We start from the raw sequence: 18251 nt of genomic DNA on the forward strand, positions 1-18251 counted from the left end.
GTTGCTGGGTTGAGCGGAGATAATGGGGAAGCAACCGGGAAGCATAATCGTACTATATGGACGCTGGTGGTTGACGAGAAGTCTTGATGACCATGTCTCTTTTAAAAAGACGTATTGTGGTTATAGAAACAGGGGTTGATGACAAGGAAAAGATTGATGACTCGAATGTTCATGGAGTTGGGGCTGGGGGTCAAAACATACATAGCAGCAAGACTGACTGATGTCTCTTATAGAAATAAATAATATTGAAATCTTTGATACTTATTTCGCGTGTTCAATTTGGATTGTCTCAATTGAATGTCGTCGCTCATGTTTCCGTTTCCTGGTATACTTTCCTTGTGCTAGAACTGAATCATCTTTCTCAGTGATTCTAAACAGTGAACCAGTGTCTGAGAATCCAACAGTAAAGTGACCCTTTTCCAACCAGCATCTCAAACCCCCAAATTTTTATCAAAATTTCCCTCTGGATCAAGTATGTAATGAGATAGTAAGTATGTAAGTATCTCTCATAAAATCTAATGATATGTGAATTCCTCATGCTTTTTCGCTCTCTGGAAATACCTAGGTAGTCTTGTGAGTTTATGCATTTACTATTGGATTGGAATGGAATGGATTAACCCATATACTAAATAACCATACTACAGCATATTGAATCCACAGCTCCTTAATCCGTACTTGTAATGTCCATTGTCTATTATCTTACAGACCGCAGAAAATACCGCTGTAGTTTCTCTCCTCTTTACTTTACTTCGGTTTACTCTAGTTTTGCTTAATGGTTGTGTATATTACTTCTTTCTCTTTCTTTTACTATTTCTCCTATGGCCTACCTCCAATATCTAATATCCAGCATCCAGTATCCAGCCAGTGAATACTCAAACCAACAGTACAGAACCCCTTTAACTCTTAACTCTCACCCCTCAGTTCTCGAAATCCACAATAAGTACATCCTCTTCTCCATCCTCTTTTCCATTCTCAAGCAAAATCAGAGTCATATTTTATTACCCAGTTGATCAATAGTTCCCCAATCTAATCTGTAATAAATCATTAAATTTGTAATAACCCGCTCAAACATGATACCAATCATCACACTAAATCCCAAAATAGACCCATCCCACCAAACCAGATCCAAATCCCAAAATTTACACATCTAGATCCTAAATTCCATATTCCAAATCTTGACCGACCAAATCCCAATATATGAAATCACTATCTAATCCCAAAATATTCAAATCTCAATACCCTGAGTCCAATATATCGATGCCAAAACGTTTAGATCTCGAGCCCAATATACCAAATCCCAGTATTAAGATCCTAATATCCAAATTCTAATATTCAAATCCAATCTCAAGTCGAGTACCCGACTTTCTGGCCACGCCTGTTTTGAGCCATCTTTTACCACTAAAATTAACAAAAAAACTTTTTCATTTATAGATAGAATTTATTGAAAATTTATATGTATATAATCTAGAGCATTTTAAGCTTATATTGAAGATTCTAGATTTTTAGAATCTTTTTAAGTGGAGATCTAAAGCTTCAAAAAATTGATTTTTTAATTTGTATAGAATTATATATACTTTTTTAAAAAAATCTTTAATAATTTATCAATCAAAATTATTAAAAAAAACTTTAAATTTTTATTATAAATTTTTATTATTTATAATATAAAAGAGTTAAAAAGAATAAAAAATAAGTAAATCAATAAGTATTTATAAAAGTATTTTCGAAATTATATCTATTATAGGTTATACGCTTAGTAGGAGGATGGAAAAAGTATAAATAAGTAACTTAGGCCTCTAAAGAAAGATCTTATTCTAGTACTCACTTTATAAAACTTATTATGTAATCTATTAATATACGAACTAAAATAAGATTCTATTTATGTATTACAGTAATTCTATTTATATACTCTACTAGTCTAAGCTTCTCATATAGATGAGGATATTGAGTAAAAAATCGATTTTAAATAGTAAACTTACGTAAAAAAGTTGTTTTTCATATATTTTTGAATTTTTGAAGGTTTTATAATGGAAGAGATAATTTTTTGACTCCGGATCAGTAATCTAATCTTGTGTTTTATTAGGAATTAAGATAATCCTTGAATAAAAAGTGACAATATTATATAGTTCTAAGTCTTATCGGGCTCATAACCTATTATAGGTTATGCGCTTAGCAGGGGGTAGACTAGGCTCGATTGAGAAGCTTAGGCTGATAGAGTATATAAATAGAATCATCATGATATATAAATAGAATCTTATTTTAGTTCGTATATTGATGAATTACTTAATAAGTTTTATAAAGTGAGTACTAGAATAAGATCTTTCTTTAGAGGCCTAAGTTACTTATTTATACTTTTTCCATCCCCCCTTACGGCCTATAATACGCAGGTGGCGTACGTCAATCTGATTTGAAATTAGAATTGATTTGAAATCACTTTCTTTATTAATTTCAAATCAACTTTTTAATAAAGAAAGCTTATGATTACGTCTGTCATTCCGCATTTGGACTAGCTTCCACGTAATTTTTCAAAATTTCAAAATAATGAATTGTACTTTCGAATAAAGAACTAATAAAAGATTTTCTTTTTAATAAAGAATTCTTTATTTAATATTATAATAGTATTCTTCCTTATAAAGAATTTATGAATTTTTTCTTATAATATTCAATTCTTATTTCTTTATAATAATAATAGATTTTTATTCGTATAATCAGTTCTTTTAATATTATAATAATATTTAGTGATTTAATTAATATTTATTAAAAACAATAATATCTCTATAATTTTTAATTTATTCTTTCTTATATTTCTACATAATTTCAAGCTCAAAACCTTCAGAAAATTGATTAGTTTCTTTTTACCAATTATAATTAAAAAGTTATTGAAGATTCAAATTTGATTTTAAATTTATATATAATTCCTATATAAATTTAAAAATCAATATTTTAAAGCTTTAGATCTTCATTTAAAAAAATCTTAAAGATCTGAAATTTTTGATAAAAACTTAAAATAATCTAAATTTTTAATATATAAATTTTCAATAAATCATATTATATTTTAATAAAAATATTAATAAACTAAAAAAACACTTTTTAATATAAAAAAATAATTCAAAACAAAAATAATCAAAAAGTTAAACATTTAATTTAATATTCAAATCTTTATTAATTAAATTTCTAATATATCGATTCTATATTAAAATTATTCATATTCTTTAATGTATTAATTTTCAAATTCTCAAATTCATATTCATGTCTCAATCCCGAAACATCTATATCTTCAAAACATTCATTCTCACATCCAGGTCCTAAATCCCAAATCTCCAAATCCAAATCCCCATATATCTAGATCCAAATCCAAATCCTAATATACCAAACACCAAATCCAAAAAATCTATATGCAAATCCAGATCCCAAACTAACCTATTCAATCCAATCCGACCCCTCAATATACCAATTCAGAATCCTCAAACACCCACACTCAAACATCCAAATCCCAAACCACCAACCCACCAAATCCCAATCCCAATCCCAATCCCAACCAATCCAATCCAATCCAATCCAATCCAATCTTTCAATATCTCAATTCCCAAATCATATCACATATTCCGTTTCAAATTTTCAACTTCCAAGCTTACCACCCAGGTATTCAAAATATACTATCAGGTGATTAAATTCTACTTTGATGTATTCGTCTACATAATAACACCTATTCATAACCGAGTTTCCTCCTCTTCACCACCTACACCCCCTATGTTACGGGAGCTGCCTCTAGGGTTATGTGGAAGTGGCTAGAGATCTCTCAAAATGGTTTAAATTAAACTTCAAGTAGGAATTCAATAAGGTTAATAATTAATTATAATTCTTATAACTATAGTAATAAAACTAATAATTGTTCTTAAGTACAAAGCTCTATATATAAAGAAACCTTATTCCTTATATAAACCTTTATTCTCTACAGAACTATAAGGCTCTATTCTACTTAAATCTTTTGAATCTTATAGATCTAGATATTTATTCTTTGATCCCCTAAATCCTTTAGGTTTATTATGTGATTATTTGGCTATATAATGCGGTATATTGAATATCGTTGTAATACTATTCCCTTCTTAGTTTAGCACTTGTCCTAAGCGTTTCTTTATTATTGATTATCTTTATAATATGGTTCTAACAAACGTTTTCTTTATTATATTATTTATTTGATTAAGAAAATATAAGGAATGTTTTGAACTTACTTTATTAATTGAGATTCAAGGTGATATTATGCTATCTTGTATTTATTATAAAACAAACTTTCACATTTATATTATTCTTAAGGAAAATTCGTCTCAATATAATGAATATATTTATTGAGATATGAAATATAATGTTTTTGGTTTTTCTATTGTTAATCTTTGTAGTCTAATATAAAAGCAGGAAAGATTAAATAAAGAAAAAGAAAAGGTTACTTCTCTGATAACGGTTATTATTATTCGGCTTGTATATTTGCGAAAATAATATAAATTTCTTCAGGCTTGAAATAGCGAGTTAATTTGTTATAATTTAAAGATTATAAATGAATTGAAGAAGGTAAAGGAGAAGGAGAGATTGAAAAAGAAAAAGATTGAAATAGAGTATATAGAAAAGGAAATAGTAAATATTAATGTTGCATCTACTCCTAATAGTTTTTCTTCCTTTGACTTCTTTGATTCTTCATTGTCTTTATTATTTGAGGTAAAGCTTAAAGCCTTATTAGCAAATATGAGTATTTCAGATGGAATGCCTATAGTTTCTCAGAGTAGTTGAGATTTTCTTTGAATTCCTATGTGTTTTTTGAATATAAATAGTTTAATTATTTGATCAAATATTTAACCTTATCTTTAATATATTTACAATTTAATATTGTTTCAATATTATATATAGCATTTGGATTGACTAATTCAATTTCTGTAAATAACGCATTTGGCATTCTTAATGATGCTGGTTCAAACAAGGATATATAAAATACTAGGTGGATATTTATTGTGTTTAATAACTTCAATCAATAATTAACCGTTCCTATTACCTTATTAATTTTGAATGATCCTAGTTTCTTATAATTAAGTTTATTGCTTAATCTTTTAGTTTCAATGTTTCATTATAGTAGATAAACTTTATCCTCTTTTTTAAGTATAGGTTCTATATTATATTTCGTATTGTAATATACTACTGTTCTGAAAGATATAAATCTTAGATCAAAAGCCAGTTACTCTTGGAGATCTTTTAGCTATTCAACTTATACTATTGCTAATTCGACATTAACTTCTTATAATATTGGGATTTTATATACTTATAAATTAAAACCAAAATTAGCTTATACTAAAATGATTTTTATGGTTTCTATTTCTAATATATTATATACAAATTGTATTATAGGTAATAGCTCTACCTAATTATCTTGTTAATAATTTATATAGTATTTAAGATATACTTCTATTATCTGATTAATCCTTTTTATTTAATTATTTATTTATAGGTGAAAGGCTATCAATAGCTTTCTTTTGATACTCATAAGTACTAATAAGGTAATCCAGAATTTCGAGATAAAGAGCTTGTCTTTATCCAAGATTATCTTATTTGATATTTTATATATACTTACTATAATCCTAAAGAATATATATATTAGTTGCTTAATAATTTATGTTTCTTTAAATAATATTATATATACAAATTTTGTTAATCTGTCTATTATATTAAATATTGTATTGTATTTAACTTTTGTAGTAGGGTTTTTTGAGAGTAGTAGTTTGATTATAAAGTCTTATGTAATAGACTTCTATGACTGAGAAGGTATGTTTAGGGTCTGAAGCTAACCATACGGAATATATTTAGAAGATTTATTTCATATATAAGTATTACAATTTCTAACAACTTCTTTAATTATCGTTCTCATTCATAAAAAGTAATTGATTTCCTATAATCTTGTAAATATTCTTATAATTCCTTAATGTTCGTATACTAGCAATCTATATTGTTTCATTACAAATTCCTTAGTTATTTAACTCAGAATATATATTTTCCTATAAAAGTATATAATCTCATTTTCTATTATAAATTCTGGTTCTATTGTCTTATATATACATATAGCTATGACATCTCTATTATAATATAATTGGATTTTGGTTCTGAAATAGTTGTCTTTTAATATATATGTAGCTGCGAGCTGTAATATATTGTAAACTAGTAATTCACCTTCTTTCTTGAATATAGTGTACAATTCGTACAACTTATTTTCTTGATATTCTGATTTTCGATTAAAAGCATCGGCTCTAGTGTTTTCTGATCCTTTAACATATGAAATTTTAAAATTATAATTAGTCATGGTTTCTAACCATCTAATCTGTTATTTGTTTAACTACTTTGTTGTAATAAAGTAAATCAAGTTCTTATAATCTGTGTACATTTATATTAAATACTTTGACCCTTTTAAATAAACTTGCTATTCTTTAAATACATCAATTATCGCTAGTAATTCTTTATTATATATTTTGTAATTCAATTTAACTGATAATAGTTTTCGAGAATAAAATGTAATTAATTGTTATTTTTCATTTTATTCTAGTTAACTTAAAACTACCCCTATAATAAAATCTGAGGAGTTCATCTTTATAATAATTTACTTTTCAAAATCGAATGTTAATAGTATTAGCTTTTCGGTTATTACTTGTTTGAGCGTTTCAAAGGACTCCTATGCCTTGGCAATTCATTCAAAGCTTCTTTAATCTTTTCTGATTAATATAATTAAGGGTATAGTAATTCCTAAATAATCTTTAATAAATCTTTAATAGAAGTTAATAAATCCTAAAAAGGATTATACTTTTTTAATAATATTTGACTATTTTTATTTAAGTATTGTTTTAACCTTATCTTTATTCATCTTAAACCCTTAACTTGATATAATGAATTCTAAAAACTTTATTTCCATAATATAAAATTCATATTTGCTTGGTTTATATAACAAATCAATTTTGACTAAATTTTCAAAAATATTACTAATATTTTTAATATATTGAGCCTTATTGCCTAAATATATTAGAATATTGTTTAAATAATATATATAATAGATGTTCAAGTATTATAATAATATATTATTTATAAGTTTTATAAAAGTAGCTGATATATTAGTTAGCCTGAATGATATAATTTGATATTTATATAGCCCATATCTTGTTTTAAAAACAGTTTTCTATTTTTCGTCTTTCTTCATTCTGATTAAATAATATTTGTTTTTTAGATTCATTTTGGTGAATATTGTAGCTTTATCTAATTGATCTTTTAATTCTGTAGTTAATAAAAGTGAATATTAATCTTTTTTAATAAGTATATTAAACTTTCTATAATCCATAATTAGTTTCTTAGTACTATCTTTCTTAAATACCCATATAATTGAACTTGTTATTTAAAATATAGATTCTCTAATCTATTCCTTAACCAAATTATTATCAATATATTCCCTAAGTGTCTTTAATTTATTAATTAATATTAAGTAAATTAGAGTATATATAGGCATCTTGTCTTTCTTTAATATTATCTTATAATTTTATGACTTGTATTCTAATAAAACCTTATAAATTTCTGATTCCTTAAAAATATATTTGTATTTTTTATACTATTTTAGTATTATAAGCTTTTTTGTTTTAATTATAATTTTGTATTATATTATTGACTTTTATATTTGTAAAGGAAATGTACTATTCTTTACTTTTAATAAAAAACCCTAAACTGGGTGTTCTATATTATTAATATTGTTCACATTTAATTCTTCTTAATATATATTATATCTTACAAACACCTTGAATATATCACCGTAACTGTTCTTATATTAATCAAATATTATTATTTTTTATAATTAATTTATTCTAGGGTTATATATCTTCAACTATAATATTCTTAAGATAATCTGTTATTGGTCTAATAATACAACATCAAGCTGTATAATCTTCAAATATTAGATCATATTTATTTGTACTGATTATATCTCCTATAAAACATTTTCGTTAGATTCTACTAACTATCCGTCAACTAACTATAATTGATAGGGGTTTTGTTTCTTTTGGAATAGAATTTTCAAATACTTTACAACTTCTAATATAATAAAATTTCCTATAGCCTCTAAATTTATTATAACTTATTATATTTGTTCGTTTATTTTGACCTTATAGTATATTTGTTCTATTTGTTTTATAATATTCAGCTATAATATAATTTACTTATTCTCACTATTCTAAATAATTTTATTAGTAAATGTTATATATTGAGGCTCTTTTTCTTCTAAATAGATAATATTTATTCCTAATTTAGTTCTATTATCAAATAAGTCCCTCTATAGAGTATATCGATAATTCCCTTGAGTAACTTTCATTATTATACTTATAATTGATAGTAAGAATATGACTTAAGCTTGGACCCGGTGTTCTTTCCCTACTTTTCTATATAAAAATAAAACCTAATCCTCATTTCTTTTAGATATATAATGATAAAACACTTTTTATAATTTTCCTTTATCTAACCACTAAAAATAATCAATATTAATCCTTTTTATAAATAATATATTTGTAATGATTTCAAACCATAGGATTCAATATTGATTAATATATTGAACCTTGTACGATTCGCCTTCTTCAGTGCTTATTATACTAAGGTCTTCGTTTATAGTCCTTTTATTTGTATCTCCAAATTTCCAGATATAACGATTCCATTAATTAATTCCCCAAATAAATCATAATTCTTCTAACTATAGGTCTTTGTTTATTTATAAAAGGTTTTCAATCTCTTCTTCTTCTTCAAGCTCTTCTTCATAAACTAATGATAATATAACTAGCCCTATCATATTAACAGCATATAATTATAATATGAAGGTGGTATTAAGTTGACCCTTATCAAACTTATTCTTAAAGTTACTCTTCTTACCCCCTGTTTTTTTACTTCAATATTCTGCTGTCTAATACCCTACTTTCCCACATTCAAAACATAAGTTATTTTCTCGTTTTCATTTCTTTTTTGAATTATTATGCTCATCTTTATAATATATAGTATCGAGTTTTATAAAATCTTTATATCTTTGTGAATTATAATATGATCTTCCCTTATTCTTATAATAATACTCTTACTTTTAATTTCCCTAGAGTTTATATAATCTTTAATCTTATTAATATTAACAAAGATAATCATCTAATTCAATAGAGTTTTAGATTAGGTTATTCAAGTTTATACTCTCAACAGATTTTTCTAACTCCAATCTGACTTCTAATTTGAGTCCTTTATAATAATGATTCATAATAACGGTTTCGTTCTATTTGATTGTTTTTATATATCTTTGGAATTTCGTAGTATACTTTAATACTAATCCTATCTGCTTAAGATTGAAGATCTTATCTTTCATTACTTCTAGTTCGTTAGAATTCCTAAAGATTCTACGAATTTCTATTTTAAACCCTTTAAAACTATTAAAGATTGTTTATATGGATTATATACGATCCTATTTGTTATACTCGAAATAGTCTCACAAATATAATTGAATTCACTTACTTGCTTCTTCTCTGAGATAGAATATAGTTTATACACTCTTGAATTTTGTGGCTATAAACTTATCCTTATTAAATTGAAAGTAAATTTCTAATTACAAAAGGAAAATATCAAGTTCCTATTAATTACTTTAATACTTATCTAATAAAGTAATCTTAAGGGTTTTATTGATAATAATCTCCTATAGAACATTAGTCATCTCGATATTATTGATATCTACTATTAATGTCAATTATTCTATAGAGATATTTCTAATTATTATATTTCAGCGATAGATTATCGAATTAGTACTTAAAGCAGAAATAATACTCAAAGTATTATAGGAGCTATCTTTAGGGTTATATGGAAATAATTAGAAATCTCTTGAAATGATTTAGATTAGACTTTAAGTAGGAATTCAATAAGGTTAATAACTAATTGTAATTCTTATAATTATAATAATAAAACTAATAATTATTCTTAAATATAAAGCTCTATATATAAAAAAACCTTATTCCTTATATAAATCTTTATTTTCTATAGAATTATGAAGCTCTATTCTACTTAAATCTTTTGAATCTTATAGATCTAGATATTTATTCTTCAATCCCCTAGATCCTTTAGGTCCATTATATGACTGTTTGGCCATGTGACGCGGTATGTTGAATACTGTTATAACACCCTACTCGAGATAGATACTATATAGGTATATTAAATATAACAATTTAATAATATAATAGTATAATAGTACCTATAATAGAGATATAACATATCATAATATAATTTATACAATAATACAATATAATACAATATAATATAATACAATATAATATAATACAATATATATAATAAACGTACTAAGTTATACTAAGTTATACTATACTAAGTTGTATTAAGTTATACTAAGTTATACGATACTATACTATACTATATAATATAATTGAATACTCGTTCGTTCGTTCGTTCATATAATATAAATTTTAAATATAAATATATCCTTGAATTCATTCCTCTCTCAAAGTCCAACACTCATTTCTTCTCCTCATATCCTTCCCTTTTCCTTCTTCTTCCTTCCTCCTCTCCATATTCATCTCTTCACCCATCGTCCAATGATCATTCACCAACACCAACACCAGACCAGTATTGATAGATATTAGATAGATATCTAAATATACGCAAATGGGCAGCTATACAAAAGCCCTTCGATCATAAAATTCCTCTTTCTATTCTCTTACTCCTCTTGATCCCTTTATATTCCTTCTCTTCATATCATATGATGTAACTCCTCCACTTCATCAATCCAATCTTTTCCTTCAATTTCTCTGTAATGGTATCATTCATCAAAAATTACGAATGCATGCAAGCCGCCACCACCCATCCATCCCAAGAACCCACATCCATAACTTTATATGGCAAGTACCTAGGTATAATATAATTCCATCCATTCCAAAGACGCCCATTCACAACATGATACTCCATTCCAATTCCATCATCCTTGTCACAGAGAGTTCCCACAATAAAAAATATTAGAAAGCATGAACTTTCTTCCTCAAACGTATCATTCCAGCTCTTAATCCCTAAAGCTCAATAACATCCAAAAATAATCACCGCGAATAATAAATGCAAGATTCACACTAGAACCCATTCACTTCCTCTTTTGATAAACTTGTCCAAAAGTAATGAGATATCATTCAACACAAAACGACAGATGTAAAATCCGAAGAACTCAGCTGCGTGACGTGTGCAAAGTTCGAGTCCAACTTGGGTTTTGTCTGCATGGCGAAGGCCAGGATCTTCAACTTGACGTGCAATTTGATCTTTTCATCTAGTTAGTTTTGTGGGTGATCAAAGTGTGGTAAGATTGTTACATACCAATAGCTTGTGCAGCGTCAAATAGCTTCGCCAAAGCACTCATATAATTTGCATTCGGTCCAGAAAATAGCACCTGACTAACATCTCGCTTGGCGAATCGAGATCTAGGGGCAGACGTCATAGGCAATGTACCCATAGTTAACCCCTCCTTGGGTATCTCAGGAGACGTGACCTTGTTTGAGTAATTGTTGGCGAGACCCATAGCAGAATTCTTCGAACGTAAGCGTCTCCATGAGAACGAAGATGTCTTGCTAGATACACTGCCAGATTTGGTACTCGTACTAGCAAAGTCCATAGGATCACCCATAGTTGCATCTTTAAACATCCCATTTGAGCTATGCACGCCCACTTCATTGCCTAGCTTTTTACTGAGCGTGATTTGGACCTGTTCTAGAATCCCTTCTAAAGCTTGCATTTCTTCCAAAACCGCATCAGCATCGCAAGTATCAACTTGACCTAGCTTCATCAAAGCTGCTGTAAGGAAGTCACAACTAGCGATTTTGTCTTCGACTCCCTTAATCTTAACACCCTTCACACGCCATACATCTCGAGGTATGAACAATTTAGTGGATAAATAGCCACCCCTCGGATGCGCAATGGTTTGATACAAAGCGCGCATAAGCCAGAATGGACGAAGGAGATATTCCGTTGGACAAGGCTCTAATGGAATTGGTGCACCTGCACTCATCGGATTTGGTGAACCAGGACTTTCTGGAGAGTGAAGATCATTGTTGAAAAGATAAAGGCCTCCAGTAGGTGCACCGTTCATCTTCTCTTTGAATGCAGCGGCAATCGGTGTTGGTAGAGTGGGCATGGCGGGCATTCTTCCATTGATATGATTACCTTGTCCAGTCATTGGCGTAGGTGGTATGACATCACCAAATTCGTCCATGTTGGAAATCGACATAGTATGACTTCGGGCATTCTTCAAACTTGACGAAGAAAAATTCTTTCGCAGTCCTGCTCTTGAGTGGGAACGGTTTGGTGATCCTGATCGAGGTATAGAGTTGAAGTTGTCGATGCTATCATTTGTGAGTGTCTGAGTGAGGAACGCTGTCGGAGGAGAAGTATAATCTGAAGAGCTTGGTCCTGAAATTGAACCATGTCGTGTGGGAATAGCTGTTCGAAGGCTGATTGAACCTAGTCCGTGTTGTAGTAAGCCGGCAGTCTTAGGACCTGCAAAGCCATCAGGAATTTGTGGTGGCGGCATCGATGGAGGCAGAGTCAAGGGAGCATTTTGGACTGCAATCAACCTTGATGATGTCTCAATTTTTAATTGTTTAGCATTCTGACCAGATAGCCTTCTGCTTCGAACACTCTGCGCTGGACTACTTTTTCTTGCCGGGCTATCATCAAGGGTTGGTGGTGCAGGCAATGCTTGAGAGGGCGGTGGGTGAGGGGGTTGAATTTGAGGCTGCGATAAAACAACTGGTGATGTTGTTGGTGCTCCGGCGATATTGGTGAGCGGGGGTATGGAACCACTGGAGCTATGCCAAGTCCGACCGGAAAACGACCCACTGGAATCAGATTCCCTAGGCAGAGCCGATTTTGACTGTAGACCGAATTCAAAATCATCCATTACGTAACCTCTAGTCATCTCTTCAAGCATCCTCTCTTCCTCTTCTGACTCATTTCCCTCATAGTCATCAAGTGGACCAATATGTGGCTCTTGCATTTGTTGATACAATCGTTTTCGTTCCCTTTCATGTGCATCCTCTATAGCAGCTTCTCGTTCGTTTTGGCGCACCCTTTCTTTTGCCAGCTCAATCTTTCTCCTGACACTTGCTACAAGTTCTTCATTGTCATCATCGTCGTCATAATTTACAGGCTCGAAGCCATCGTCATAAGCCGCTTCAACGGCAGCATCCAGTGCTGCATCGAATTCTGCTTCGGTTTGACCGCTAGAAGCACGAATATGTTTCCTCCTTACATGTAGTGACGAAGATCTAGAATGTACAGATGAAGCAGCTGATCCGCCAGACTCATCAATGGTATCTAACCACGACATGGATTCATTACTCGGTGCTCGTGTGTGCCCTTTGGATGGAGACGGAGCAGACAAGTTAGAATTAGACTTCGGGCTTGGCGGTTCGGAAGACTTCTGTCTTCGATGGCCAGAGCTCGATGGCCCATATGTCATCGGTGACACGGGTCGCCTTGGAGACAGAGGTGGTGGCATGTACTGGCTTTCCATAGGTACGGCCAAGTTCGTTTCAATGTTTCGTCCTTGAGATTGATTATATCTAGAGAAGTAATTGGATCGTTGGTCGGGGTGGCTTCTACTCTGTGTCTGGGGAAGCTCGAAGGTCGAAGATTCGCCTCGTGAGTGCGATTGACGATTTCTCGAATATGATCGGTCTCGCTGAGATTCGCTTGGGTGAGAAGCATCGTTAACTATTCTCGTCATTGTGGCCGTCTCTATGATAGCAGGCTCATCATCTTCATCACCCATTGGAAGCTCGCCTGGTCTGTATTCCGATCTAAAGTCTGTGCTTTCGGGCCTGGCAGGAAGTGCCTTTTCGTCACTTAATTCGGGAGTAATCTTCGCCAATTCATTTATCCGACTAGTATAAGTATTACGCTGAAATCGTTAGTTAGCGGTAAATAATTGATTTACCAACTCGATACTCACAATTGCTTCCAGCTTACGTCGATCCTCATCTCCTGAACTACGAGCCATAACTTGCTGTAACAAGTTGCACGCCTCAGAATACGCCTGCATGGCGCCTTCGTAGTTTTGTGCATTGTCAAGTAATACTGCCGTATTCGCTTTCTGCAAAGCTTTGGACAACATGGCTTTTTGCGAGGGCTGCTTGGAGCCTCGAGAAGAACTACTACTCTTTTCGGCCCTTGAACGGTTCCTTGAATGGCCCTTCGCCAGTCGTGATTCCTCTTCGGATGGTGGACGGCGTGTTGCGGTTTCAGTCGAGGAAGGGGATATCGGTGAAGGACTAATACTGTGATTTCCTGACCTTGAAGGCGATCGTCGTTGAGAGATGTCTCTGGGTCTAGAACCTTCCCAAGTTTTTTCAAAGTAATCGGGTACAGTCTGGTGAACAGCGGCCGATAACAATCCAGCCGTAGAAGGGGTCAAAGCACTTGACAGCGATGGGGAATGGTTTCCAGGTTGCTGATCAATTGGCAGAGTAATAATCGGAGGGAGGGATGGCGGTAGAGGGGGATTCGCGGGTCGGTCTGTCGGTCTTCTCGTCTGAGGGCTATAATCAATTGAAGGTCGACTCTTTTGTAATTTTCGTGGGGGAGATTGGCCAACACCATTCCCATTTAATCCAGATCCGCCCAAACTTAATCGTGAGATTGAATTAGAGCGACTCCGAATATGTCCTCCGGCACTTGAAGTTGTCGATTGACTCCACCGATTAAAATTTCCGGATGGTTCTTTAACACCGCTTGTACTACTAGAGCGGCTATGGGGTTGCCTCGGCTGTCTTCGCGATTCCCCTATTGCATCGTGAGATTCATTTTGAGGAGGGGGCGCAATCTGGCGAGAGTTCCCAAACGAAGGTTTGCGTTGGAGACGATTGACCGGTGCATTCAAAGTGGAATTGGCAGAAGAATTGTTAAATCTCGAGTTCGATACGGAATTGTTCGTAGGTAGTGGATATGGCAGACGATCCTCTGTTGTTGTACTGTAAGATAACGATGGCATTGTCGGAAACAGAAGTCGAGGTTTAAAATTGGTGGATAAGTGGATAGTAAATTGTACTGTATCAAGAATGAGCTAATCCTATTTGGGTTAGAGAAGTGACTAGCTCTATATGATCCGTTATGGTAAGTTCCTTCCTTGTCCCCTTGTATTTTACTCGCAAGCCAATCTGGTTCTCTCTTTTTTCTTGCTTGCTGCGACTAATAATAATAACAATATAAGGCGACTTGACTCTGTGTGTAAATTGCGACTTCGATTTGGATGATTTTCCTTCAACCTCCTACGTAAATCCCCACGAGAGAAAAGAATGAAGATCTACCCTTTTCCCTGATTTTGTTATTTCAACCCGATCTGCTTTCCTAGAACAAAAAATGGATTTCGTCCCCTTTCTTCCCCTTCCCTTTTCCGTTCCTTCTTCCCTCTTTGATGAAACTGAGATGGAGATTGAGAGTGGGAGTGGGATTGAGCGTATTCTCTATCCAGTTATGATGTTGACCCCGACTTGTCGATGTTGAGTTTTATATATAGTATCGCCTGTGGTAGGTGCAGAATCCGGACGGCGACGTCTTAACTAAATACACAAGTATGTATGATATTTGTGCTGGGAGTCTGGCACTGGAATCGGAACGTGCCACTTTTCTAATCGAGGGTTGTGATTTGTAGGGGACCAATTGAAGCGGGTGAAGTGGAGTGGAGGTATTCGAAATTGCCTGGACGATCAATAAATCAATATTAGCACATCTATTCCTAATTCATTGCACTCCCGTATGCATCACAGCAACTGTTGAACAACAGCTATATTGATCAACACCCACCTGACCTGGAAGAGGAATATATGAATGGAGACTTGCTCAAACCTCTCTTTTAGGAATCATTGTCTTCCAGAGTGGTATCTCCAAAATCAGAGTTGTTTTCCTCCCAATGTTCAATGCGATCTTTGGTTTGATCATACAATGTGTTGCTGAGAGGTTCCACGATTTCCAGATGATCAATATATAGAGTTTGTCGGTAAAAAATGCTGTTACAATTCAATGAACGATGCGCTCTTTGCTCCCAGCAGTCCTATCCTATATAAATCCCGATGTATATTGAATGATGATAGGATTCAACAAGGTATTGTCAAGTTAAGACGGTTCCCTCAGATCAAGCTCACTTGACTCCGCGATGCTTCTATTTGAGACAGACAGTACAATGTCGGATATCCCTGGGCGTTTATTGTACGATATCGTTGGAGGGGTACATATACCGGCACCGGCTTCGGATTGGCGGCAGTAACATCAATCAAGGTAATGTGCCTGATGAATATTGACATGAATCATACATAGATTTGATTGCAGTGACAGAAAATCCAATAATAACCGGTCTAAACAAAATATGGGCAAGAAATGGAGTGAGTGGGCGAAGGCAAAGTCAGAATCCAAGAAATACATAAAACTCAAAACTCAAAACGTGAACTCTGGGGGCTCTTGATGAGTAAAGCAAAGTACAAGTTGAAAGGTCGGTCAAGAAATTTGGCAAAATTGAGATTGAAGCTGCAAGTGGTCTGAATTCTATCACTCCCTTTTCCATTCCGGCGGGTGCGTATTCTGGATAAGGGAATGGATATTCTGTGGTGGTAGCAGCGTTTCTCATCGTACCAAGCATCCAAATAGTGCAAGACAAGGCCCGGGATGGTCAAAAGGGCACGGCGCAAGGGGGTATATACTCTTTTGGGAGCATTGTGGTTAGACTGGTTAGACTGGTTAGACAACTCTTGACTCTCGCGGACGATGATTTGATGATGAAGTAAGAAACTGGATAAACTGGGCCTTCGATCCGTGCCAAAAATGGGTGCAAGGTACGAAGGAAAGTACATGATCACGGCCATGAAGTGACAAGGAGTAAAACATGTGAACTACAAGGATAAATCGCCATCACCATGCGAATCAGGGATTAGAGGCCCAAAGGAGGTCTTGGTACTTCTTGGAGAAGCCCTTTCTACCCATCCCAAACTTCCCCTTTTCGAGCAGACGTGCAGGACCGACGTAACCGTTACCAGCTTTTTTCCAGCTTCATTGAATCATCTCACACTCTGTTACTCCAAATTACTCCATATATTCACCATGGTAGCTTTTTGCTATTTTGGTGCATTGAATCATGCTTACGAAAACTGCTTCCAAGGGACCAAAGCTTATTAACACTTTTCAGCATGGTACAAAGTCTAATCATATCTTGTCTTGCCTGTACAACATCTGCTCCGTTGCCGTAAAGGGGACGGACCGGACTATCAACCAAAGAATGGCAACCCACAATATCAACGATTGTAAATGGCTATGTCGTAGATCTATGTGCAAATGGGTTTGTTGTATGCATGCATTATGTTGAATTTTGTACATCTCCACGCACTATCTAGGCAATTACCCACCTCCAAGTTGGAACTCGAATAGCCTCTCTTATCTTCATGCATTTACATTACTCACTGTCGATATCCGCATCCCGCGGCCCATCGAGCTAAATCGCATGCTCAATACGGTAACGATTTGATGTCGTTTCACATCTTGCTAGCTCTCAGAAATTTAGGGGTAAACCGCTTGATATGAACGTTCGAAATTCTCCGATGCCTAACCTCTCTCATTGCCAAAGAAGAGAAACGAAACATATGTAGATCCGCCGTTTTTGAGTTCACTAGAAGGATTCACTTGCGTACAATCATCGAATATCTACCTTCAACAATCACTTTGCAATCTCGACAGATCTCTAGGGCAAACTTTGTTTCGAGTGTGGGTTAGCTTTGAGCCCTTGGACTTGCTCTTTAAGGTGTACTGAAACAACATGAGCTCCTCCCCAAATTCGATTCCTAGATCTTCTTGCAATTTCACACAGATACTAGTACTGCTGTGTCATTTTCATCTGATGCTCAACCTCGCCGTTGTAATATTGTTTTCTTCGGTTTGGCTATCTTTCTAGTATTATGTTGACAAACGGTCGAATCCTCAAGGCTAACTAATACATCATTCATTACACTACTACTGAAAACAATATACACAGAATCACAATCTATAGAACAAATCTATTTCGGATCTATTGCATGATGATGGTAAGCCAAGGTACATCCCAATTATAGATACCTGTAGATAGATTAAATAGCTTACGATTAGCGTGATCTAGAAGGATTGTGTAATCTTCTCACAACTTACCCTTTCTGTATAGTTCGCCG

General features: G+C 33.0%; 1 protein-coding gene across 1 annotated transcript; it reads right to left on the reverse strand.

Moving 5' to 3' along the window:
• Positions 1 to 10431: 10431 nt before the first annotated feature.
• EAF01_005451 (uncharacterized protein) lies at positions 10432 to 15243 on the reverse strand. Its single transcript, XM_038913704.1, has 3 exons — positions 14021 to 15243; positions 11389 to 13969; positions 10432 to 11333 (listed from the first exon to the last, which is right to left on the reverse strand). The coding sequence occupies exons 1-3, from the start codon at positions 15056 to 15058 to the stop codon at positions 11146 to 11148; spliced, it is 3807 nt and encodes a 1268-aa protein (XP_038770153.1). The 5' UTR covers positions 15059 to 15243; the 3' UTR covers positions 10432 to 11145.
• Between the last annotated feature and the right edge of the window lie 3008 nt (positions 15244 to 18251).

The sequence above is a fragment of the Botrytis porri genome (assembly GCF_014898465.1).
Source record: "Botrytis porri strain MUCL 3234 chromosome Unknown BPOR_007, whole genome shotgun sequence".
NCBI classification, from domain to species: Eukaryota; Fungi; Ascomycota; class Leotiomycetes; order Helotiales; family Sclerotiniaceae; genus Botrytis; species Botrytis porri.

Excerpts from the sequence above, each read along its gene's own strand:
- EAF01_005451 (XM_038913704.1), bottom strand. The coding sequence starts at position 15,058 with ATGCCATCGTTATCTTACAGTACAACAACAGAGGATCGTCTGCCATAT. Across the intron at positions 13,970-14,020 it reads GACGTAAGCTGGAAGCAATT|CGTAATACTTATACTAGTCG; the intron begins GTGAGTATCGAG and ends TAACGATTTCAG. Across the intron at positions 11,334-11,388 it reads TGACGCTGCACAAGCTATTG|ATCAAATTGCACGTCAAGTT; the intron begins GTATGTAACAAT and ends CTAGATGAAAAG.